This window comes from Malaclemys terrapin, chromosome 22, assembly GCF_027887155.1.
Source record: "Malaclemys terrapin pileata isolate rMalTer1 chromosome 22, rMalTer1.hap1, whole genome shotgun sequence".
Lineage (NCBI taxonomy): Eukaryota > Metazoa > Chordata > Testudines > Emydidae > Malaclemys > Malaclemys terrapin.
In genome coordinates, this window is record NC_071526.1 from 16,210,467 (window position 1) to 16,234,443 (window position 23,977).

At 57.7% G+C, this 23,977-nt stretch overlaps 1 protein-coding gene across 2 annotated transcripts in view; it reads right to left on the bottom strand.

The window, feature by feature from the left end:
• The window catches only part of DLGAP3 (DLG associated protein 3), a 136,626-nt gene that overhangs the window by 18,742 nt on the left and 93,907 nt on the right, over nucleotides 1–23,977 (bottom strand). For both annotated transcript variants that reach the window (XM_054012145.1, XM_054012144.1), the window contains exon 2: nucleotides 12,806–13,868. In XM_054012145.1, coding sequence (XP_053868120.1) covers nucleotides 12,806–13,810 — 1,005 coding nt within the window. In that variant the 5' untranslated portion in view covers nucleotides 13,811–13,868. The remainder of the gene's footprint in view (nucleotides 1–12,805; nucleotides 13,869–23,977) is intronic.

Genomic DNA, 23,977 nt, shown 5'->3' on the forward strand with positions numbered 1-23,977 from the left:
AGCACCACACCAGGCAGGGGCAAACCCTACTGTCCACAAGAGGAACAGCCCTTCCCCCATCCCTCCCCACAGCCTGCAGCTCAAACCCGAGCCCCAAAGTCCAGGGCACTGGATCTGACCTCCAAAGTCCAGGGCTCCGGGCCTCGCAGGGTTTGATTCAGCCCGTCTCTGCCCCAAAGCACGTCAGCAGAGTTTGGTTCACTCCCCTCCCCGCTTCCTCTGCTTCCCAGTGAGGCCGCGCTCCAGCAGGGAGGCGATTGTGTGAAATGGACTGTTCTCCTGCTGATGCCGGCTCTGCTAGAACCAGAAACTTCCTGTTCTGACCTGGCCTGGGCTCTGCTCAGGGGTTCCTGGAGCTGGCAGAAGCATCGGATCTTCTGGGGGTCCCTGTGAGCCTTCTGCGGCTCAGCTCCCACCACCCTGCCTTCCCCTTTGCAAATGGGAAGTGGATTCGGGGGCCCCGTGTCTGCCAGGGTGGGGTTCCTTTCGCTGAGCTGCCAGGCGCAGCTCACAATGGCTGGAGCTGGCTTCCCAGCACTGCACAGCTGGGGGGGTCAGAACCTGCCCCCAACTCCCAAACAAAGGCCAGCTGGCCTGGGCAAGCTCAGTGCCCTCAAAGAGAGAGCCTTGTTTCTCTCCTTACCCCGACAGCCTCAGCGCTCAGTGCCCCACAGCCCCCTGGCGTGGCCCACCCCAGTCTGTTCACTGCCCCCCACACCAGCCAACCCCCCCCCCAACCCTCGTCCCTTTGCATGGGCTCTCTGGACACAGCTGGTGTCTCAGCTGAGGAACTCCCCCCATGCGATACTCAGAACTCCCACCTCACAGCGCCCCCAGCAGGCGAGGCTGGGACAAATCTCACCCATGGCCGGCGCAGCCATGGCCAGGCCCTCTGCCAAGGCACCGTCCCGATGGTGCCAGCGCCCTGGGGTCCTGACCAGGTTCCGGTGATGGGACAGCATGCCCTGGGCTATGAGCACAAGAGCAAAGCAGCTGGAAGGGAACCAGAGACCCAGACAGACAGAGGCGCCTTTCCGGCCACTCAGAGGGAACACAGGAACGAGAGTGGGTCCACTTCCCACGTCTCTCGCTCCCCTGCCACGTCCCCACTTGGGTAGCCCGGGCTGGGAAGGCGAGCGGGTGGGGAAGGGGCCAGGAGAACCTGGCCATCCCCTCCCCGACCCGGGAAAGAGAAGGGCTAATTAGTTTTTAATTGGTAAAGGGTGACCTATCATGGAACCCAGGCAGAGGGGCCGGCCGGCAGCACTAATGCAGGCATTAAAGGGTTAAACACCCATGGCCGCCACTTGGGAAGGGAGCTGGCAAAAGCCTATGGGTGGGGGGGAGAGGGGTGTTTGCACCCTCCCAGCCAGGCAGGGTGGGAGCCCGGCACCATCTCGTATTGCGCACAGGCCGAGGAGCTGAAATCAGGACTGGCAGATGGTTTGACCCCAAATCCAGGGGGGACGATGGGAGACGGGTGAAGCTGGGAGTGGAGCAGTTCAGGAGAGGGTCAGGTGCCCAGACAGCGTTTTGGGAGCAGACAGCACAAGGGGTGCATCCACCAGCTGAGACAGGCAGCCGTCAGTAGCTCAAGGCTGGGCCAGGAAAGAGCTGATGAGCCAATGTTGGAGAATCCCTTCATTCCCCTCGTTCCAGCCAACAAGGGAGCTGCGGTGATTTGGGCCCGGCGTCGGGCAGATGGGCCGGAGATAGGGAGTGACAGCTGAGCTAACCAGCCTGGAATCCGGCCAGCAGCCCTGCGTAGGCTCCAGCGCTGGCCATTCGACTCCCCGTTCCTGGGGGCCGCAGCAGAGCGAGGGGAATCCCCGGCCGGAGCCTTCTCACCTGGAGCGGCTCAGCCCAATGAGATCGAACCTGAGGCAGGGCCAAGGAGGCTCATGGGAATTTCGTTTTCCCACAAACCTCTCTGCTATCTCCCCTGCCTGAAACCCAGCTAGCCACTACCACGGGAAGAGGGGGCAGCTCCAGCTGCCAGAAGCCATCGATACTGGTTGTGACAGAGCCATGCCCCAATGAGAAGGTGGAAACTTTCGTGCCCTGACCACCCCAGTCACATATGTGCCCGCGGGCAAAACACACCGTCAACGAACCCGAGCTGAGCACAACCTCTGCGGTTGCTTGGCACCTCTCATCCCCAAGGCTGCCAGGCGCTGCCAAACAGCAAACAACCTCCTGCTCTGCCCAGATGTCTAAGTGGCAGAGGAGCCACTGGGGCTGGGGCCTAGAAGAGTGAGACCCACTGCCCCATTGCATCTTGGGACAGCAGTTCTGCTCCCTCCTACGCAAACCTGGAGTGACCCCACTGAAGCCCAGTGGCGACGCCCCAGATTTACAGCAGCACAAGCGCCAAATGTGGCCCTTCCTGGCCCCACAGATCAGCCAGGGCGTCCGTTTCCCACACTGCAGCATGGGGTGATGCGCAAAGACTGACTCACGGGTGTAAATCCAGAGTAGCTCTGCTAAAGCCAGTGGCGTTGCTGTGGATTTACGCCAGCGTTACTGGGGGCAAGATTTGGCCCAAAGTATCTCCTGTCCCTTGGAATGACACCAGGGTGGGGCAACCCTGCTGGGATCCCCCAGAGCACTGGGCTGGCTCCTGCCAGCCCTCTCTCAGACCCAGGGCGGCAGAAAGGGACCAGCACATGGACAGGATCTGGCCCCAGAGATCTCACACGCAGGTGCCAACACATACAGGCCCACTCCCCTCTCCCCCTCCCTCCGTTCGCAGCGCGGGCCAGGCACCTCTACCATGGAGAGGCTGGAGCTGGGCCAACGGCAGGAGGGGAAGGCCCGGCGCTGATGGGCTCGTTAGGCAGGCAGATCATTTACATTTTTCCAATCTGTGCTAAGTGGCGCGAAACAAACAGCAGCATTGCTCAGCAAAGAGCCGGGAAGCCTGGCCCCACGAGGGGTGCGGACACACGCCTGCAGGCCTGATTTTTCAATCATGCTCCTCAGACAGCAGCTCAGGTGAAGACTCCTGGATCTGGCCCAAGGGCCAGAGGGCAGAGTCTCGGTTTTCCCTTCAGACTGGAAGGCCTCAGCCGGGGGCGGCTTCTGCGCTGCCTCTGGGACAGCAACGCCGGCTGTCCAAGAGGCACGTGTGTGCAGGGGAGGGGGCCGGTGGAGGGGGTGCGGTGGCAGGGTTAGAGCTGGAGCACGCAGGCCCTGGGGGTTGCCCTTCGGGAGTCAGGGAGCGCTGCGAGGGCCTGTGAGATGCACTCTACAGAGCAGGCCGGAGAGGACTCCTGGTGGGCTAGCCCAGGGCTTGGACGGAGCTGTAAGCGCTGGATAGGTCATGTCACCAGCTGCAGGCCCTGGCAAGGTGGGGTGCCCAGGTGAGGCGGGTGCTTTGGGGTTCGGAGAGCCCCTGCCCTGTTAAGCTGCACTCCTGCAGCACGCCGCTGGGGCCTGGGAGCAGAGCCAGCTCACTCCCCATGTGCTCTCTGCACACGGGATGGGACGGGAGCCACGGCCTCAGAGCAGCCTGGAAGCCTGACAGCGAGCGATTGATAGAGCCAGGGAGAGCATGGGCCAGCACGAGGCAGGTTTCCCTTCAGCTCTGCCCCTGCATCTCAATCCTGACCCACAGCCTCAGGCTTCCACACAGCTCTGCCGATGGCCCTCAGTCCTTACCCGCCACCTCCTCTCTAGCCCGGTCCTCGGCACAGCTGGACAATGGACAATGTGGGGCCCTGGCGCTGGAGTGGCAGGACACGCGGCAGGCTAGTATTGAGGGGCAGGCTGGCACGGCTGCCTGCAGGAAGCCAACACTCAATCCCTGCCCATGGCATGCCAGGTTACTAGCCAGTTCCATCTGCCACCCGCTCAACCCACCCAGAAACATCAGCACGGTGAGGAAGAAAACAGGCTGAGCCCACATGGAGTGGAAGGGAGGGGATCTGCCCTGCCAGCTCCCCATGGATCCCAACATGGGAAAACCACCCAGCGAAATCCAGCCCATTCCATGGAGAACCCCGACTGGCAAATCCCCTCCATGCCCAGCCATTCTGAGACCCTGGGGACAGGGTGACCAGACAGCAAATGTGAAAAATCGGGACAGGGGTTGGGAGGGAATAGAAGCCTAATAAGAAAAAGACCCCAAAATCGGGACTATCCCTATAAAATTGGGACATCTGGTCACCCTACCTGGGGAGGAGGCTGTTACCAGTGTAAATGCTCCCACAAGCCGGCTGCCTCCTTCATGGCCCTGCAGGTACAGCAATGGGGTTTCAGTGGTGGAGACTATCTCCGCTCCGCTCTGCGCTCTCCCTGCTATTTCTCCACTGCCAGGCAGCCTGGGGTCCACCTAGTCACCCCCAGAACAGGGTCACTGGAGTGAGGCCACAACCTCCTTTTCCCCAGCTACCCTCAGATGGGAACAACGTTTTGTTACTGAGAGGAGGGTTTTCAGTGGCCCTGATTATTACTGGCATTACCGTAGAGCAGCAGTTCTCAAACTAGGGGGCGGGCCGCCCCAGGGAGGCAGGGGAATGTGTCAAGGGAGGCCCAAGCGTGTGCTTTTTCTGAAGAGCTCTGGCTTTCAGCCCCGGGTGGCTGGGCTCGCGCTGAAGGGCTGTGCACACCTGGGAAGCGGGGATTAAGGGGACAGCCAGAGCCCCACTGCCCCAGGGCTCACAGCCAGAGCCCCGCCCCCCAGGCTCAGGCTCTCCTTCCCCGTCCCTCAACCCCTCACCTGGATGGGGCGGGGCTCCGGCCGTCAGCCCCAGGGTGGCAGCAGTAGCACAGAAGGACGGCAATGGGGTGCTGTCTGCTGTGAAAAGTGATATTGACAAATATCCCTTTTAACATTGCGTCCCTTACTTCTGTGCAGCCGCCGCCGCCCTCCCCTCTGCCCTCAGAGCCGGCGCCCGAGCCAGCCGCCGCCGCCCTCCCCTCTGCCCTCAGAGCCGGCGCCCGAGCCAGCCGCCGCCGCCCTCCCCTCTGCCCTCAGAGCCGGCGCCCGAGCCAGCCGCCGCCGCCCTCCCCTCTGCCCTCAGAGCCGGCGCCCGAGCCAGCCGCCGCCGCCCTCCCCTCTGCCCTCAGAGCCGGCGCCCGAGCCAGCCGCCGCCGCCCTCCCCTCTGCCCTCAGAGCCGGCGCCCGAGCCAGCCGCCGCCACCCTCCCCTCTGCCCTCAGATCTGGGTGGTGGTATACGTACTTATAGGTGGGGGTCTAAACGACTACAGACACAAAGAAGAGGAGCCTGATCAAATAAGTTTGAGAACCACTGTCGTAGAGCCCAGGAGCCCAGTGGAGATTAGAGCTCCATTGTGCTGGGCGCTGTACATACACGCAGTAAACACCTATTTCTAAATAAAGAAACCCAGGGCCTGATTCTGTACAGAGTCATCCTGGTCTCATGCCAGGCAACGCCACTGAGTCCCACATAGGCTGGCGTGGATGGGACAGAGCGGGGAACCAGGTCTGGAGCCTCTTCAGAAACTGTGTATCTGCAAAGCAGGTTAGATGGGTCTGAGCCCAGCTCCTGGTACCAACAGCAGCAGGGTTTCAATGGTCCATGGGGGCCCGATCCTCCCCTTGCCCTGGTGCCACTCCATTGTAGTTACTCCAGATTTACACCAGTAGGAGAGCAGAATCTGTCTCCAGTTTGGGCACTCTCTAGTCAGGGGCTGCAGGACATTAACAAGGAGAGGTGGGATGTCAGGTGGAAATCTTGAGCTGCTGCTACCTAGGCCTCAGATGTATAGGTCCCTCTGTGTGTGAGCACATTCTCCGGGGCTCTCGGAAGAAGCATGGCTTTGTGGCTAAAGCTCCAAACTGGGAGGCAGGAGATTGGGACACCACAAGCTTTGTGTATGCCCTTGGGTGAGTCTCTCTGCACCCCAGTTCCATCGGGGGAGAATGGGGACCCTCCCCTCCCGCCATGGGGCCCGTGAACGTGGGTGAGGTGCCGGGCCCTATACGGAGACAGCGATCCAGCAAAGGACGCTGTGAAGAAGGATTAAGATGCATTTTCACAAACCGCCTCTCTCCTGGCCGCTCCCGTTGCTCTGTTTTCTCCTCGTTAGAGCTGGGAGCTCATTGATCGGGCCTTTGGGGCTTTGTCTACCTCTGAGAGCCAAGGATCACAGCTCCTTCTCATTGTTTGTTTGCCTGTGATTAGCAGGAGCACCAGGGCTGGGATGTGTAGAGCTGGGGGGCCCGGCGCCTCGGGAGCCGGCTGCAGCCGCTGGCAGAATCTCTTCCCTTTTTTAAATAAAAGCCTTTTTGCTTTGTGCCTTTGGAGGACAAGGCTATTACAGCCCAACTCTCCTCTAATCGCAAACATCAAGGCGCTGGACCGCCAGGCATTGTGGGAAGACTGGGGACAGCAAAGCCAATGGGGAACAAAGCCGCGGGAAAGAGCCACTTCAGAGACAGTAACACGCAGCCTCCAGCTGGGCTCGCTCTTGGCTGAGTCCTCGTGCCTGACAAGGGCCCCCTCAGGGTGCGTCCACACTGCATTGCGATCCGGGGTCTGTGGGGCCCGGCCTGGGGACTCGGAGCGTTCACACTGCGTTGCGATCCGGGGTCTGTGGGGCCCGGCCTGGGGACTCGGAGCGCCCACACTGCGTTGCGATCCGGGGTCTGTGGGGCCCGGCCTGGGGACTCGGAGCGTTCACACTGCGTTGCGATCCGAGGTCTGTGGGGCCCGGCCTGGGGACTCGGAGCGCCCACACTGCATTGCGATCCGGGGTCTGTGGGGCCCGGCCTGGGGACTCGGAGCGCCCACACTGCGTTGCGATCCGGGGTCTGTGGGGCCCGGCCTGGGGACTCGGAGCGCCCACACTGCGTTGCGATCCGGGGTCTGTGGGGCCCGGCCTGGGGACTCGGAGCGTTCACACTGCGTTGCGATCCGAGGTCTGTGGGGCCCGGCCTGGGGACTCGGAGCGCCCACACTGCATTGCGATCCGGGGTCTGTGGGGCCCGGCCTGGGGACTCGGAGCGCCCACACTGCGTTGCGATCCGGGGTCTGTGGGGCCCGGCCTGGGGACTCGGAGCGTCCACACTGCGTTGCGATCCGGGGTCTGTGGGACCAGGCCTGGGGACTAGGAGCGTCCACACTGCATTGCAAATCGGGGTCTGTGGGGCCCGGCCTGGGGACTAGGAGCGTCCACACTGCATTGCAAATCGGGGTCTGTGGGGCCCGGCCTGGGGACTCGGAGCGTCCACATTGCATTGTGAACCGGGGTCTGTGGGGCCCGGCCTGGGGACTTGGTGCATACCTGCTGTATTGTGAACTGGGGTCTGTGGGACCAGGCCTGGGGACTCGGGAGCATCCACACTGCATTGCGAACCTGGTTTTACAATTGCAGGACCCAGGTCTCACAGACCTGCTAACGCACCCATACTGTACTGCCCAGACCTCCTGACTAGGCTGCGGCTTGAGCTGTGTCCACACTGCAAAATGACAGTTGGACCAAGTCTCAGTGGGCCTCAGACTCAGACTCACCCCCCAGCAGGATCCTCGGACCCGGGTCCCAAGTGCTGGCTGACCCGAGTCAGACTGATTTGTGTGTGGACGGAAGGGGGGCTGCGGCTCAAACCTGAGTCAGGGCTGGGACTCAGTGTGCAGGGTAGACATACCCTCAAGGGCCTACGAAGCTCAGTGCTCGCCCTTCCCCGGCCACAGGAGAGCTGCCATCAAAGAGCCAGTCCTGTTCCCAGAAGCACAGTGACCCCCAGCACCACCCCTCCCATTAGTTAATCCATGGGTGGATGGTGCCAGCTAGAACCCTGCTGAAGCAGAAGAGCAGGCTGGGTGATTCAGGCGAGCAGGGAAGCAGACAGCTACTCCCCACAGCACCCAGCCAGCGACTGATAGCTCTGCTCTGAGCCCCTGCTGCAGGGAAGACTCAGGCAGATGCAGGAAGAGTTGCCGATGGTTCAGCAAGAGGGGGGGCTTCCCTCTGCCGCAGCACAGAGCCAGCTCCCCAGCACGGCACTCGGAGGCGTTATGCCACCAGCCATAGCGCCATCAGCAGGTCATAGGAAACCCAGGGCTTGAACTTCTGTCCTCGGTATTTAACACCCACCCCCAAGGGCATTGTCTGGCAATGCCCTCCTCCTCCAATCGACTAGGGGAGGGGCACAATGCTGAGCATCTCCTTCCCCCAGCAGGGGCTGAAAGGGGCACGCCCAGACCCTGCTCCAGGGAGGTCCATGGGAGCACAAGGCCATGTGCAGGGACTGAACCTGTAATCCTCCCAGGGCCCTACCAGACCAGCCACCTCGGCCTTTCAAACACATGGCGCAGGCGTGGCCCTGTCCCCCAGCTGTCACTAGTAACTCCGCGTAGCCGCAGAAAGGTCCCAAACGCTGAGTTGCCAGCCCATCACCCTGGTCTTGGGGCTCCCATAGCACAGAACAGAGCAAGCAGCTCCAGCTCTGCCCCTCTGTGCCTCGCCGCTGAGCAGCTCTCAGGAACTGGGGCGGGCCGGGGGATCACTCAGAGGAGCATGAGGCAGAAGCACCGAAGAGCGGAGCTGGGACAGGAGCCTAGACACAGCTGGACCCGATTCTGCCACCAGGGAGAGGGAAACGGGGGGCAGGCTAGGAGCAGAAAGCTGGGAACCAAGCCAGGTCCTGGATCCCATCTCACGCACCCCAAACCCAGAGGGGTGGAGCTCAGGCCCAGGGGACGGGAGACAGCCATGGAGCTACATGCCCGTCACACAGGCGGGGCGAGGGCCAGCCCTGGCTCATCACCAAGCCATCTACCCCCCTGCCCCCTGTCGAGCTATGTCTAGCTAGAGAGACAGACCAACCGCCCTTCTGTGGGCAGACACATGCCTGTCCGCATGCTGTATCTGCCCCGGCTCTGCCCTGGGTCTAGGCTCACATTTAAAGGAAGCCGGGCGGGGTGACTCTGTGAAGCAGCCATAGCAAAGGAGTCCTTTGAAAGCAGCAGGACCCAATCCGGACCTCCCGCTCCAGCTGCCAGAGCCGGAGGGAGAGGTGGTTTGGCAGAGACCAGCTCTTGGGAGGACACGTTAGGAGGAGGGGAGCTTTCCTCAGAAAGGCGAGCGCTCATTAAAAGCAGCCAACGCCGGCCAGCTGTCAGAGTGCGTGGGTGAAGCTGAGCGTTGATCCCACCGCTCAGAATAAGGGCGGAGAACCTCTGTGCCCTTCTCGGCCAGCTCATTCAATCGCCCCCTGCCCCTGCCCTCTCTGCCTCCCACCTGGTCTCTGGGAGCCCCCCGGCACTAAGGGGCGCTGTGCCGCTGGCCACTTGTGGTCACTGAGGGTCGGCCCTATCACCCTTTTCCCCCTAGTGCGGGGCCGTCCCATGCAATCCCCTTTCACTTCCTAAAATCATCCCTGCTGGCTTCAGTGGGATACCATATTCCTCGCTTCCTGCCCTACACTCCAACAGCGGTGACATTGCTAGGTGCTATCGGTACGCAGTACTGCTTAGAGGAAGGGTGACCAGGTGTCTGGTTTTGGACCGGAACACCTGGTCGAAAAGGGACCCTGGCAGCTCCGGTTAGCACTGCTGATCAGGCTGTTAAAAGTCTGGCTGATGGTGCTGTGATGCTAAGGCAGGCTAGTCCCTACCTGTCCTGGCTGGCTCTGCGCTGCACCTCAGAAGCAGCCGGCAGGTCCGGCTCCTAGGCGGGGGCGCCACGGGGCTCCGTGCGCTGCCCCTGCCCCGAGCACCCGCTTCGCATTCCCATTGGCCAGGAACCGGCCAATGGGAGCTGGGGGGCGGTGCCTGCAAGTGAGAGCGGCATGAGGAGCCTCCTGCCCCCACCATCCCTGCCTAGGACCCAGACTTGCTGGCTGCTTCCGGGGCATGTGCAGCACAGTGCAAGGACAGGCAAGCAGCCTGCCTTAGCCCCCCCACTGCGCCGCTGACCAGGAGCATCCGAGGTAAGCCCGCTCTCAACCCCAACCCCCTGCCCCAACCCTGAGCCCGCCCCCAACCCAGAGCACCCTCCTGCACCCCAAATCCCTCATCCCCAGCCCCACCCCAGAGCCCTCTCCCACACCCTGAACCCCTCATTTCTGGCCCCACACCGGAGCCTGCACACCCAGTTAGAGCCCTCACCCCTTCCCACACCCCAACCCCCTACCCCAGCCCTGTGAAAGTGAGTGAGGGTGGGGTAGAGTGAGCCACCGAGGGAGGAGGAATGTATTGAGTGGGGGGCGGGGCCTCGGGGAAGGGGCGGGGCCTCGGGGAAGGGGCGGGGGTAGGGTGTTCGGTTTTGTGTGACTAGAATGTTGGCAACCCTACTTAGAGGCTGCAACCAAGCTCAGGGCCTCAGCGTGCCAGGTGCAGTACAGACCCATAGTGAGCGACAGCCCCTGCCCTACAATCTGAATAGACCACGAGTGGGAGAGTGGAGGCAATATCACCCCCCTTTCACACCAGGGGAACTGAGGCACAGAGCAGCTAAGCAACAGGACCACGGTCACATTGGAGGCCTAGGGCAGAGGAGGGAGTTGAACTCCCATTTTCTGACCCCAGCTCAAGACCTGAAGCACAAGCCCATCCCCCACCTCCCCCAGCCACCTGCTACCCCGAGAGCTGCAGCTGCAGGCACAGCCCGGGAAGGAGCCGGGGACACAGACAAGAGGCTGGGAATCTGCTAAGTGCTCTGGAGCTCACCACAGGCCCAGTCCAGATCAATAAATAATAATAATTCAGCCAGCGGGGGGGGGGGGGGGGGCAGAAGCGAGCTGTGCTTGCAGTTAGTGGGAAAGGCAGGCAAGACACATCTGGAAGTGTCCCCCCGCAGGGCCTGGTGTGACGAGCCACGGGAGTGCTGGTGGCACATGCCTGCTTGGCAGTGACCTTCCCAAAGTCAGACCTATTTCACCGGGGAACGGCGTTGGACAAGCGCGTGCTTTGCAGCAGAAGCAGAGAAGCCTGGTCTTCAGACCAGGAGAACAGGAGTCAGGACTCCTGGGTTCTGTTCCTGCCGCTGGCTCTCTGTATGCCGCATTGTTGTAGCCGAGCTGGTCCCAGATATGAGAGAGACAAGGTGGGTGAGGTAATGTCTTTCCTTGGACCAGCTTCTGTGGGTGAGAGAGAGAAGCTTTTGAGCTACACACAGCTCTTCCTCAGGTCTCTCTGAGTGACCTTGGACAAGTCCCTGTCCCGCTCTGTGCCTCAGTTTCCCAGGGTCCAGCAGCACCTACCAAAGCACACCAGGTGTGAGGATTCGCATGGTCCTCTGGCATCCTGGGATGAAACAATGCCAGGATTTGCACATGGCATCACCTTGCAGTGACCTCGCACTCATCTCATCACCACATGATACCTGGAGGGACCCAGTCATCTCAGGCCCCTTGAATACCCTACGGTCTAGAACAGGGAGATCCCCCTACTGAAACTGGGAGGAGCCAGGACTGATGCCCCTAAGTCAGTGTCAGGTCAGGAATGTTTGCCCTTTGCATCACCCCACCACTGAGAGCCCTGCAGGCCCAGAAGGCTGAGTGAGGAGAAGCAGAGAAGGCTGGCGCTGGCTGGGTGTGGTCCTTTCCCTGACAAAGACACCACCCCCCATGGCAAACCAAAGCCCCAGCCAAGCGGGTCACAGCAGGGCATGGACAGTCTGGATTCTGGAGAGCGGGCAGGAAAGAGACTGCCCACTGCCCACATGGCTGTTGGTGGGGCCACAACGAAACCAAGACTGAGCGGCAGGATTGGCACCCAGAGCAAAGTCTTCCAAAGTCGGGGGGGAGGGGGGCAGTGGGTGTGTGCAGGGCAGGGGGTTGGCAAGGGTGGAATACGGGGGTGTGGAGCACAGTGGGAGTGGAGTTGGGTGGGGTTGGGTCCAGCCCGGCATAGGGATGGGGGGCGGATAGTTCAGGCCATTGTTTGGCTCAGGACCTGGCTCCAGTCTCACTCGTTATGTCGTTGGGAAGCCGGTGACCCTCTGCTGGGGTTTCCTTGTTCCAGCCCAGGAGGGAGCTGGAGGCCAGGATCATCCCCTTTGGACCGACAACCCCATCCCCGCCTCCCGCCCCCTTCGCTCCCGGGCTCTATGTGCTACGACCGACTCGTGCCCATAGGTGGCAGCAGCCCACTGGCCCTGCAGCTCCGGGAGCCCCGAGTCCCGGTCTCAGCCACACAGGGACATTCTCTGGCTTTCCACGGTTCATTTGCCTTCCCTACGGCGCCCGCAGCCCAGCGCAGTGAGTCCAGCCCTGTCCGCATGCCCCGCCGCACAGCTCCCCGGCTGCCCCACCGGCCCTGGGAATCCCATCAGAGCAGCCACTGACCATGGCCCGGGGGCATCGTGCTTCTGTGCACGGCCCTTCAGAGACAACGCCTGGGTTAAGGCCACGGCTGCAGCGGAGGTTGCAATTCACCATTGCCGAAAGCTGCCAGAGTGCACGGGGGGTTGTGTGCGCGGAGAGACGTGTGCGGTGGGGCGTCCAGGCCAAAGGAACTGGATTTGTAAGAAGTTCATCCCCAGATCTCCAGCCCATAAAGAAGAGCCTGTGGGTTGGCTCAGCAGAGGGGGAAGACCCCTGACAAAGGTCAAGGAGTATCCAGAGACTTGTCTGCGCTGGGGTATTTTTACCAGGCCTTCCCATTGCTGCAAGCCCTAGTGTAGAAGGGGCACCTGCTCTCAGGGCTGCGTCTGGCTAGCTCTCTGCAGGGCTGGGAGACGCAGCGCTGATGATGACCGCCCTCTGCGCTGGGGCAGAGTGACTTCTAGACACTGCAACCAGGCTGGATGGGAACCAACGATTGACACCTACAGGCTTGTCCCCCCCGCCCACCAGCCAAGCCAGCCCGCCCACCCCACCAGTTCACACCTCACCTGAAGGTAATGGTAGCCTCTGTCTTTGGCTTTTGCCTCCTGCAGTACCAAGGCTTTCTCCTGGCTGCCTCCCGAGCTGGGATACGCCTCCCGGGCTTGGCTGACCGTCATGGTGTGCCAGGCACTCCTCTTCAGCGTCTGGCCGTCCAGCGACATGGACATGCCAGCGCAGGCCAGGCACTTGCCCTCCCCCCCGCTTTTTAGACTCTTCAAGGTCAAGTCTCTGAAGGCACTTTCAGGAGCATCCACACAGTACTGGGTGCCCTGGTCCACGGCGTGCCGGCCGGACACCAGGTAGCTGCTGTCACTGTCCAGGTTGTCGTCAGAGCTCCACCAGCCCATCATCTTGGGCCGGTGCCGGGAGTCCAGCTTGCGGTCTTTGCTCTTGCTCCGCTTGGTGTGCCGGGACTGGTGGTGCTGGTGGTGATGGTGATACCCATCCCCCCGGCCCTCCATCTTGGTGCCGTTGTACTCCCGCTTGGCCGGGGCCTCCAGGGAGTGGGACTTGGCGAAGAGCTTCTGGACGGAGTGGACCAGGTGGCGAATGCGGCTGGGGCTTTCGCTGCGCTGCTCCGTGGTGCTGGCCCGCTGGTACTGCAGCGTGTGGAAGCCATCATGGTGCAGCGGCAGCTGCTTCTCAAACTGGTCCAGCAGGGTGGGGGGCAGGCGGTTGATCTTGCTGGAGGGGTGGGTGGCCGCCATGCACTCGTCGCAGGAGTCGTACTGCTGCTGCGTGTGGTGCATCCTGGGGAAGGTGCTGCTGCTGCTGGTGGAGAGCGGCTCGGTCAGGCTCATCGGCCCGCCTGGGCACTCAGTGGGGCTCCGAGAGGGGCAGTAGCGGTGATCCAAAGAACAAGGCTCACTGGGGCTGAGGAGGTACGGCTGCCTGGATTCCTGGCTGTGGCGGATGTAGTCCAGGGGCTGGTCACAGTCCTCTGGGATGCAGTGACACGGGTGCCCTGTGGAGCTCTGTGATTGGCTGCGCTCCCCATGATAGCCCTTCATGGTGTCAGAACCTTGCCCGGAACTTCCTCATTGTGCCGGATGATCCCTGCGGGGTCCCCTGCAGAGACAGGACAGAGACATTAGCCATCTCCCATCCCACTGGCGCCTGGGCAGGTTTCCAAGCCCTGCCTCCCTTTGCACCTTCAACCTGCCCATGCAGAGAACGGTCGGTGGCGTCTCTGTACCCACCTTTCTATGAGAGCAGACTGTATGAGCCGGCTCGTCAGCTGGTGCAAATCAGCACAGCTCCTCTGACCATCTACACCAGCCAAAGATCTGGCCCTCAGCGTCTAAAAACCCGACTGTACCTGCCAATCAAGTCTGAAAGGACGGCAAAATTATGGGTGCTGAAAAGGGAACCCCAAGTAAGGCAGGTCTGTGAGCCCAGCCCAAAGTCATGCTCACGTGCAAAGCCGGCACAGGACGGACGTTCCATTTCACATAGAAAAGATTTATTAGAATTGGAAAAGGTGCAGAGAAGGGCAACCAGAATGATTAGGGGGATAGAACAGCTTGCATATGAGGAGAGATTAAAAAGACTGGGACCGCTCAGCTTGGAAAAGAGATGACCGAGGGGGACGTGAGAGAGGTCTATAAAATCAGGAATGGTGTGGAGAAAAAGAGTTATTTACCCCTTCCCGTAACACAAGAACCAGGGGTCACCCAATGAAATTAACAGGCAGCAGGTTTAAAACAAATAAAAGGAAGTATTTCTTCACACAATGCACAGTCAACCTGTGGAACTCCTTGCAAGGTGATGTTGTGGAGGCCAAAAGTCTAACTGGGTTCAAAGAAGAATTAGGTAAATTTACAGAGGATAAGTCAAGATAGTCAGAGACACAACCCTGGGCGTCCCTAAGCCTCTGACTGCTAGAAGCTGGGATGGGACAACAGCGAGATAGATCACTCGATAAATTGTCCTGTTCTGTTCATTCCCACTGAAGCACTGGAAGACAGGACCCTGGGCTAGATGGAGTAGGTCTGACCAAGTATGACGGTTCTTCTAATCTAAAGGATTTTGAGATTTCAAAATCTGGCTTCACTCCCAATCAGAACAAACCCCAAACATTTCAAAGGTCTCCACAAAATAAATTGTGTTTTTTTTTTAAATGTGTTTTGGATCAATTGAAACATTTCATTGTGATTTTGATTTTGGTCAGTGTTCTACTATCCTACATACTACAACACAGAATAAAAAACGAACAAAATGAAAAGTCGTTTCAAAATGAAAAATCTAAAGGTTTCATTCCAACACTTCAAAACGGGACATTTCAACGTTGTCGGAACATTCTCCACCCCCCCAGTTTTCCTCCTAGATGAAATTTTAATCCTAAGCATTTTGATTTAATCCCAACTGCACTGGCCGGTGGAAAATGGTTCTGCGTTTTTCCAACCAGCTCTACTCACGTGGCTTATAATGTGCTGAAATAAGGAGTCGGAGGGGAGAGAGAGGGCCCACTGTGATATGAAATCTCAATCCATCCTCATTCTACCTGCAGATCTTCAATCAAGCCGTCGAAATGACACTTCTGCCGTGTTCCAGTGGAGGTTACAGAGGTATTTATAGAAGCTACCTTGAAACCTCAGGAACCTATCAGTCCATTTATCAAAACGCCTGCAGTTCCCCATTCAAGACAGGCAAACAATAAGAAGAAAGAAATTGAGCAAAGAAAGTTAAACTGTACCCAGGGCATTTTATTCAACACGAGGCTCGAACCAAACGGCCTGGCTTCTCTAACAGGCTGTCTCGTGGGCTCTGAGCCATGAACTGAACAGTCTCCCGGGAACTGATGCTGGCATTTCTCTCACATGGCTTTTTTAATGATGATTTCCTTATACATTGGTGAGGGACTGGCATGAGTGGGCACTGGTTGGGGCTATGCGACATGCTAACCTGACTCTAAGCTGTTACCCCAGCATTGCATCCAGTTCTCAGACACACCCACGGCTGCAGGGAACAGCTGTTCCATGCCACACCCAGTGGTTACCAGTGAGAACGCTGCTTTTTTCAGTCTCTCAGAGGAGTCCTACTAGCAATCTAGGCAGCCTACAGCAATGCTGCTTTAAGCTGGGATGCTTCCATCTCTCCCACACTTACCAGGGGTGGGCCAGACCAGTACTTGTATGGGAGACCCTCATGGAAAAGTCATGGTGTTCTAGGGCATGATGATGAGTCACTAGGGGGCGCTGTACCCTCTTGACTCCATATTGATTCCAATGCCCCAGCAGTCCTGCTAAAAATAATACTCCAGTATTCTGCCCAAACCACTGCACTCCTACAGTAGCACTACTGGAAGACGTAGTGGTGCTTTGGGTAACTCTTTCATTAGGTTTGGGTTCTGGCTGAGATGTAAAACCAAGCTCTTGACCACATGTTGCCATTAAGGATCCCAGGGCACTTTTCCCAGCAGCAGAGGGCGTTGACCCCAATGTCCTGGCCAAATTGAATCATTATAGCCTACCTCCTGCCATTCTCCTTGTAGTTCCAAGTGGATCTGGGATCTTTCTTCACTTCCTGTCCTAAACCGATGAGTAATGTTGCAGAGTGCTGTTAAACAGCTGCCACGTTCCATCCTAGAGGCAGCTGCATTTCCATGGGGTGGAAGGCAGGACCCGTAGGGATACCTTGTAAAGGGTTTGGGATGAAAGGTGTTGTGTGTATGTATTTTTATACCTTGCCTCTCAACCAGAAGGATCCCAAAGCACTTTTCAAATCACTCACAACAGTCTGTTAAATAGAACACGACATCTGCTTAATAATAATACCCAGCTTTCATATAGCAATTTTCATCAGTAGATCTCAAAGCACTTGATCCCCAACTATCATGATCCCCACTGTACAGATGAGGAAACTGAGGCACGGGGGGGACGACTAATTTATGCAAGGTGACCCAGCAGGCCAGTGGCAGAGACAGGGATAGAACTCAGGTCTGAATGCCAAGGCAGCGCTCCAGCCACTAGGCAATACTGCCTCCCTATAGTACACGCCCTATAGTTTAGGCATGTGCAGTTTCTTGAGAGGCAGCATGGGCTGGAGGGTTGGAAATCCACAGCCCCCTCCCCCCATTCTAATGCTGGACTTGGGCAAGACTCACCACCTCTCTGCCTCAGTTTCCCCATCTCGTCTTGAGAACAGTAATGCTCCTCCACAGGAGTTAATGGAGATCTAGTGCTCTGAACGTAGACAGTGCTCTATACGCTAAGTATCATTAGGAGCAGGGGTGGAGAATCTCTCTTACAAGGGGAGTTTAAGGAAGCAGAATGCAATTACCCCCATTGGAATCTGGGCTGGGCATAAGCTTACGTTAACCCTATCATTGCATGGGATCTTGAATGACCACAAGCAGAGAGAGTTTGATTTTGTGTCCCATTCCCCACCTATACCAAACCAGGGCTCTGTGCTCAAACGGACCCTACTGACCCAGCAGTGCTTGGAGGGCTCCCATCCAAATACCAACCCAGCCTGAAACGACTCTGCCAATAGTTACTCAACCAGATGGGAAAGGAAGCCCGGTGCAAGATGGAGTAGTGGGGCTAGCTACCGCCAGCAAAGCAGAAGGGGAGGCAGAAATTTCCCAAAGCTGTAAAACTGTGAAGAAATATGGTCTTATGGGTCAGTCGCTGAACTGGGTTTCAGTCCTCAGTTCTGCTACAGGCTCCCTGGACAAGTCACTTCATCTCTCTGCACTCCTGAGTCTTGTGAATTGCACCCAAGCACTGCTGGGGTAGGGGAGGGGTATTTTTCTTCACCCTGAAATATTTCCCGGTAGCAATTGAGGGAGGGGAACTGGCTTAGTCAAACTTGCCAGCCTCATTGCTTCTTTTCTCCCCTTCACGCTTTTTTAATGATGAGTTCTAGCAGCTCATGAAAAAATAAAAGCACCATCTCCAGAGACACAAGAAACAAGGTCACCTTCTTCCCCTAGCAGGTCGTTCAGGGCTTGGTTCGTGTGGGCGCCCATAGAACACAAATCATTGTTTAATTATTAATAAACATTAAACCACCCATATTAAAGGGGAAGGAAAGCCACGTGGCAACACATCTTCTCGGCAGACAGACAGACAGACACCAGCCTCCCCCGGCGTGGGCTGGACAGCTGAACTGCAGTGGCAATAGCTTATGACTCCGCCGCTCGACAGCTCCGAGTGCCTGGTGCCACCATAAAGCACGAGTCGGACAAATCAATTCAGATGCCACAAGAACATTTTTTTACAATGGCTTTTGAAAGCTGCCAGAAGTGTCTTGACTCAGCTGTTCTGCGTGGCTATAAAAGTCAAATGCAAAGTGCCCCATACCCAGGTCTGCTGATGGTCTTCAGTGCTGACCCACAACCCCACCTGTTATTCCAGTCCAGAGCTCCCCCCACCCAGCTCTGCCAATGGCCCTCAATCCTCACCCACTTCACACCCTGCTGTTTCAGCCCTGGACTCCCACACACACTCTGCCAATGCCCCTTCACCCTGACCTGCAACTCTTCTTGCTGTTCCAGCCTTGGCCTCCCCATACAGCTCTGCCAACACCCATCAATCCGGCAAAGTCCCGTTCTCTATCGGCTCAGTCTGCTCCCTGTCCTAACAGCAGCTAACCAGAGACTGAACACTACAAGGAGCGAGCAGGACAGGCCCAGTCTGACCACTAAACCTGCTTACATTAAATGAGATATCCCATCTCCTAGAACTGGAAGGGACCTTGGAAGGTCATCAAGTCCAGCCCCCTGCCTTCACTAGCAGGACCAAGTACTGATTTTGCCCCAGAGCCCTAAGTGGCCCCCTCAAGGATTGAACTCACAACCCTAGGTTTAGCTGGCCAATGCTCAAACCACTGAGCGATCCCTCCCCCCACTCACTCACTCATTTGACTTGTTAATATGAAGAGCTTCTGAGTGAGATTTTAAAAGCCATTAATTTCAAAGGGGACCGGCTCTGCCTATGAGCCTAGTTGCTGAGCTGAGGAGCCAAAGAGGTCTTGGGGCATCCAAGGTTGAAACACAGACCCTGGGACCCTCACTAGCTCGGCTGGCTTGGAGGCCAGACATTCATGCTTCTGAAAGGAGACTCACAAATTAGAGAGGATTCAGAAAAGAGCTAAGAGAAACCCTGCCTCCCGCGAGACGTGAGAAGCACCATCTCTTTAGTGTGTGCAAGAGAAGGGTTAAGAGGTGACTTGATCACAGTCTACAAGTTCCTAGATCTCGGATAGCAGCTGGCTCTTTAATTTAGCAGCAAAAGGCAGAATGAGACCCAGCGGCCAAACGCAGAAGCCAGAGAAATCCAGCCTAGAAGTAAGACTGAGGGCTAATTAGCCACTGGACCAACTTCCCAAGGGACGTGGCCGAGCCTCCGTCACTTGAAGTCTTTAAATCCAGCGATATGCCGTTGCTCCACCAACACTGCAGACTTGATGCACGAATTACTGGGTGAGGTTCTGTGGCTTGGGTCAGACAGGAGGTCAGCCTACATGCTCAGAATGGTCCCTTCGGGCTTGAAAATCTATACCTCTACGAACTGGAGCTGCAGGGAGATAGCACAGGGAAGACGCTTAAAACAGCTGACAACAAGGAAGATGCAGAAGGAGGCATTTAAAAACTAAGCAGCAATGTTGGGGGAATGAGGTGAACCCAGAATATCTGCCAGCCCCCCACATTTTGGGTCCAGGTTCTCCCCTTGAAGGTGCTGAGAGAGAGAGCAGCTCTGCATTGGAGAGTGAGAGATTCATGTGGTCTCCTTCCATCACGCGGCAACAGCCTGCATCCCAGACACTGTGAAAGCCCACAATGGGGTCTGCATGGGGGATTGCGTGTGTATTTTTTACCTCATTAGAACCCGTCAGAGGGCTGGCTTTGTTATGACTATAAATGAGGAAATTACTTATTCTCCAGCATAGCTTGGCTAATTAACAGGCGTCATTAGCACTCTTGTTAGCATATTTAGCGAGGGCGCCTAGGGCAACCTGTCTTCAAATCATATGTTAGGAAAGGTAGACTGTACTTGAGACAAAGGTAATTGCAAAAGAGGTGGCTTTTCCTAGAGAGAGAAGGGGAGGATTGGAAGCCGGTGTCTTCCCTTGTTAGCTCAGCTGCAGCCACCTTCCTCAGCCGTTTAGATCCCGTTGGCGGTAACTTGTGGTGGGAGTTGAGTCTGATGCAGATCAAGGGCGTAACATGAAGGGAGGAGCCCGTTCATATTGCAGTTGTTTACAGAGATTCAGAGCCATGCTGTGGTTCTGAGCCAGGTGGGGCTTGACACCAGGGGTGGGCACATGGAATCAGAAAACTAATTCCTGATCTTCAGGCAAAATCCAGGAGGAGGGATCCTCAGCTGATGCAAATCATCTCAGGCCCACTACCACCACAGCTATTTACACCCGCTGAGGGTCTGGCCCAACATGAGGTGGGACTGAGGTGCATGGGCAGAGCTGTATGTGGACAGCCCAAGGCTGGGTTTGCAGGGAGGGCTGCAGATCAGGAGTGAGGTGCATGGGCAGAGCTGTGTGCCCACGTGCCCAGGCTATGCAAAGCTACGTCGCTCACTTTCCCAAGTGCTGAATTTTCTCTTTGAACGACTCCCCAGTTCACAAGACTTCTCCGGCCAGGGATTCACTACAGGTCTCAGCTCTGCCTTCGGCCTCTGGGAGAAACTGCCATTGCCATGAGGAGGCCTGGCAGAACAAGGGGAGGGCTGCGGGTGTGATGCCAGGAGAGGGACGCTCATGGCTCAAAACTGCCCTGGGATCTCTCTGACCCCCGGCAACTGGGAGTGAGGTCTCTTGCTGACAGGGGGTGACAGAACAGGCCTCCAGAGGGACAGCACCACAAGCAGCACAGGAGGTTGAGAATGAAACAGCCTGGGAACACGGGTCCTCTAATAAGCTTTCCCACTCGCCTTTCCTCCATCCTCCAGGCTGGATCATTGGGTCCTGCTTCCCTCCCTCCCAATCCGACTCCTGCTCTAATGAGGCTCCCTAATTGCTCCATCTGAAGCTCCCGAGCTGCCGCCTGTTAAAAGAAAAGGCAGCTGTCCTCCAAGGGAGCTATCTCACGGCAGACCTCCTCGCACACCCACTCCCGAGCCGCCTCTCGGAGGTCGCCAGGGGTTCCGAGAGGAGGATCGGGCCCGGAGGACTCCCACAGACGTGAGCGTGGTGTAAAGCAAGAGGAGAATCAGGCCCATCCTCTTGCCTTAATAAATCCTAGTTCTTTATTTATTAAAACGGCGGCTGCTTCCAACAGCCTCCACCCGGCGTGAGCGAGCAGCGAGGGCGCACCGTACCGCAGGGAAGGCGCATGCCATGAAAAGCAGACACTACGCAGCAAGGCTTCGAGCCGCATGCCGACCCAGCTGCCCTGCTCGGCTACGATTACAGGAGAGGCTCCGGCTCCATGCAGAGGCAGACTGGAGCCCAGGGTCCGGAACCGCCCCCAGATCTGGGCGGGGAGCTTAGATCTGCACTCAGATGCAGCAGCTGGCCTCAATCGCCTGGGTGCAAATGTAATACACCGGCTTAGTGCATGTGAGCCGTGTCTCCCCCTAGCAGCAGCTCCCAGCAATGGCAGGAGGCCGCTCCTCAGAGACCCAGGAGTCACTCCGTTAGCTCAGCCGGCAAGGAGGCAGCGTGGTTAGGGCTCTGGAGACCTGGGCTCTGCCAATGACCTGCTGGGTGACCTGGGTCCTCTGGACCTATTTAGATTGTAAGTAGTTCAGGGCCGGGTTTGTCTCCCATCATGCTTCTGTACAGCACCTAGCACATTTGAGCCTCCGAAGATCCTCACTAACTAGCAAGGTTTGCATGTAGCTGTGGGTCATTCCCTAGACTCCTAGGACATTTGGGTCTGGAGTCGAGGCTCAGCTCCATCTCCAATTCAAAGCAAAAAACCCAGAGGAGATTCCATAGCGTGGCCATGGGCTGGGTTCTCTGACTTCTTAATTGCACCGGCAATTATAGGTGGCCAATAGGGGCAGTGAAATCTCATGCTTCAGGGCACAGGCTGATCCCTGCAAGGGTCAGGAAGGAACCTGCCACAGCACAGAGGACTGTGCCCTCCTCTCAGACATCGGCCAAAGGCAGGATGAGGGACCAGTAGTCCAGCTGGCTATGGCATACGGGTATCCCAGCCCAGGGGACTCCAGCATCTCTGAAGCCAGGCTAAAAGCCAATGGGGGAGAAGATTGAGATGAAAATCCAAGCTCTCCTGTCTGGAGAGCCGTAGTGAGCGTGGAGGGGCATGAGGGTGCCTGGGCTAGGCAGGGGAGCGTGTTGTGCTAGCCGACAGGCGATCACAGGATGGATTTCACTGCTGCTGCTGCTGTGAGACCTTCAGAGGGGACGTCTCCAGCGGGGGGGTGAGTCCCCAAGCCCACCCCCCTGGACCGCCCACTCCCCGCTGCCGCGACGACACACCCAGAGAATGAACGGCTCCTGCCTGGATGGGGCTCAGAGGGACTCCCGGATGCAACCCCTGGAATAAGGGCCTCCAAACCAGCTCCCAGATGGGGACTCTGCTCCGAGCACCTGAGCCTTTTCCCCAGTAGCGCTAGCTTCAGAGCTGCACGTTGAATGGCCCACTCGGCGGAAACGTGAGCCGCGGCGTCCAAAGGCCACTAGGCGAGCAGGGTTTCCCGACTGCCCCAGTCTGGCCTCCTCCACCTCGGGGTGCAGGGACGGGCTTTCAGCCTGGGCTCTGGAGATGGAATTCCTCGCACTCCTCCAGGCCGGGGCTGGACCTGTTCTGTAAACAGGAAGAAGGCGCCAATCGCTGGGGCTGCCCTCTAGGACCACTCATGTCCCTTCCGTACGGATTGACGCCGCTTTCCAGGGTTAGGGGAGGAGGAGGAGCAGTGAAGCATCCCAGCCTAGTGGTTAGAGCCGGAAACTGGAAGCCAGGATACCTGCGTTCTTCTAGTCCTTTCTCTGTGCGAGGAAAGTCATGGACTCACTCCAGTTTAGCAGCTTGTAGAATGAGGATAATATCAATCAGCAACCCAGGCGCCTTTCCTGAGTACTAAACTCAGGTGGGAAATGTTGGAATTTAAGGGTCCGTCAGCAGGGGAGACTCCTATCGCCAAGGTTTATCACAAAACATGAGGTTTCCATTAAAACAAACTGCTGCCCTCTGCTGGATGGAATCACAACTGTTCCCGCGTGCATCATAAGCCCTGTACTGCCAACAACTAATGGAGATTCTCGGTGAGCTCAAGTAGTCAGGGCCTGTCCTTTTGGAGCAGAGTAGATAGCCAATGTGTGCAGCACAGGGGCAGTGGTTAGGTCTTTGGGGCAGTGATCAGCTTGGGGGTGAAAATCCGATTGAGACAGGAGGGGGAGCTCTCACGGAGGAGAAGAAGAGCTGGTGGGGTGTTCTCCAATCCAGGGCAAGGAAGGGGAGCTCCTCTCTGCTTTTAGCAAAGGCACGGTCATTCTGTTCTGTGTTTGTACAGGGCCTAGCACCGTGGGGCCCTGCTCCGCAGCCAGGTGTTATTGCAATCTGGATAATGACTGAGACTAGGAAGCTGGGCTCCCCTCACACTCACTGAAGAATCAGGCCACCGATCTATTGTGATGTCCGGCAGTGCCCTGGCTGATCTGGGGGTATGGGGCAGTAGGTAGCCAAGGTTGGGGGGAGCAGAAGTATAATCTCCTAGCGCTAAAGGAAGCAAGCAAATCGCTTTAAATATCGCAAACATGTCGGAAAGAATGAGTCAAAATAGCAGAGGAGCCGATTATTATGCACCGCGCGGGCTTTTGTGCCGGGGAATTAGTTGGATTAAACAAAGCAAGGCCCGGCCTTTGCGAGACAGCTCTGTAATTTTCTCATAAAGATCTGCCAGCGGCAGGGAAAAGGAGCCCGGAGCGAGAACATTCGCCCAGCCTGTAATGAATCCAGGCAGCCGGTGGGCGGGGGGAAGCAGCCGGCACCTTTACCCTCATGGGGACTGCGGAGGGAGAGGGAGCAGCATGGGCCACTGGGGTCCCCCCACCCCGACCCTGCCACAGTTGGAAGGGGTCATGGGGTTCGGCTGCCTTGGGGGACGGGGCAGCTTTGGGACTTGAGGGGACAAAGGGAGGAGCTTGGAGTGATGGGGCCAATTCCTCAGTGCCCTGAGCCTGATGGCCACCGTCTTTCATTCACCCAGAATGATGCAGGCTGGGTTAATGGGGTTGAGGGGAGGTTT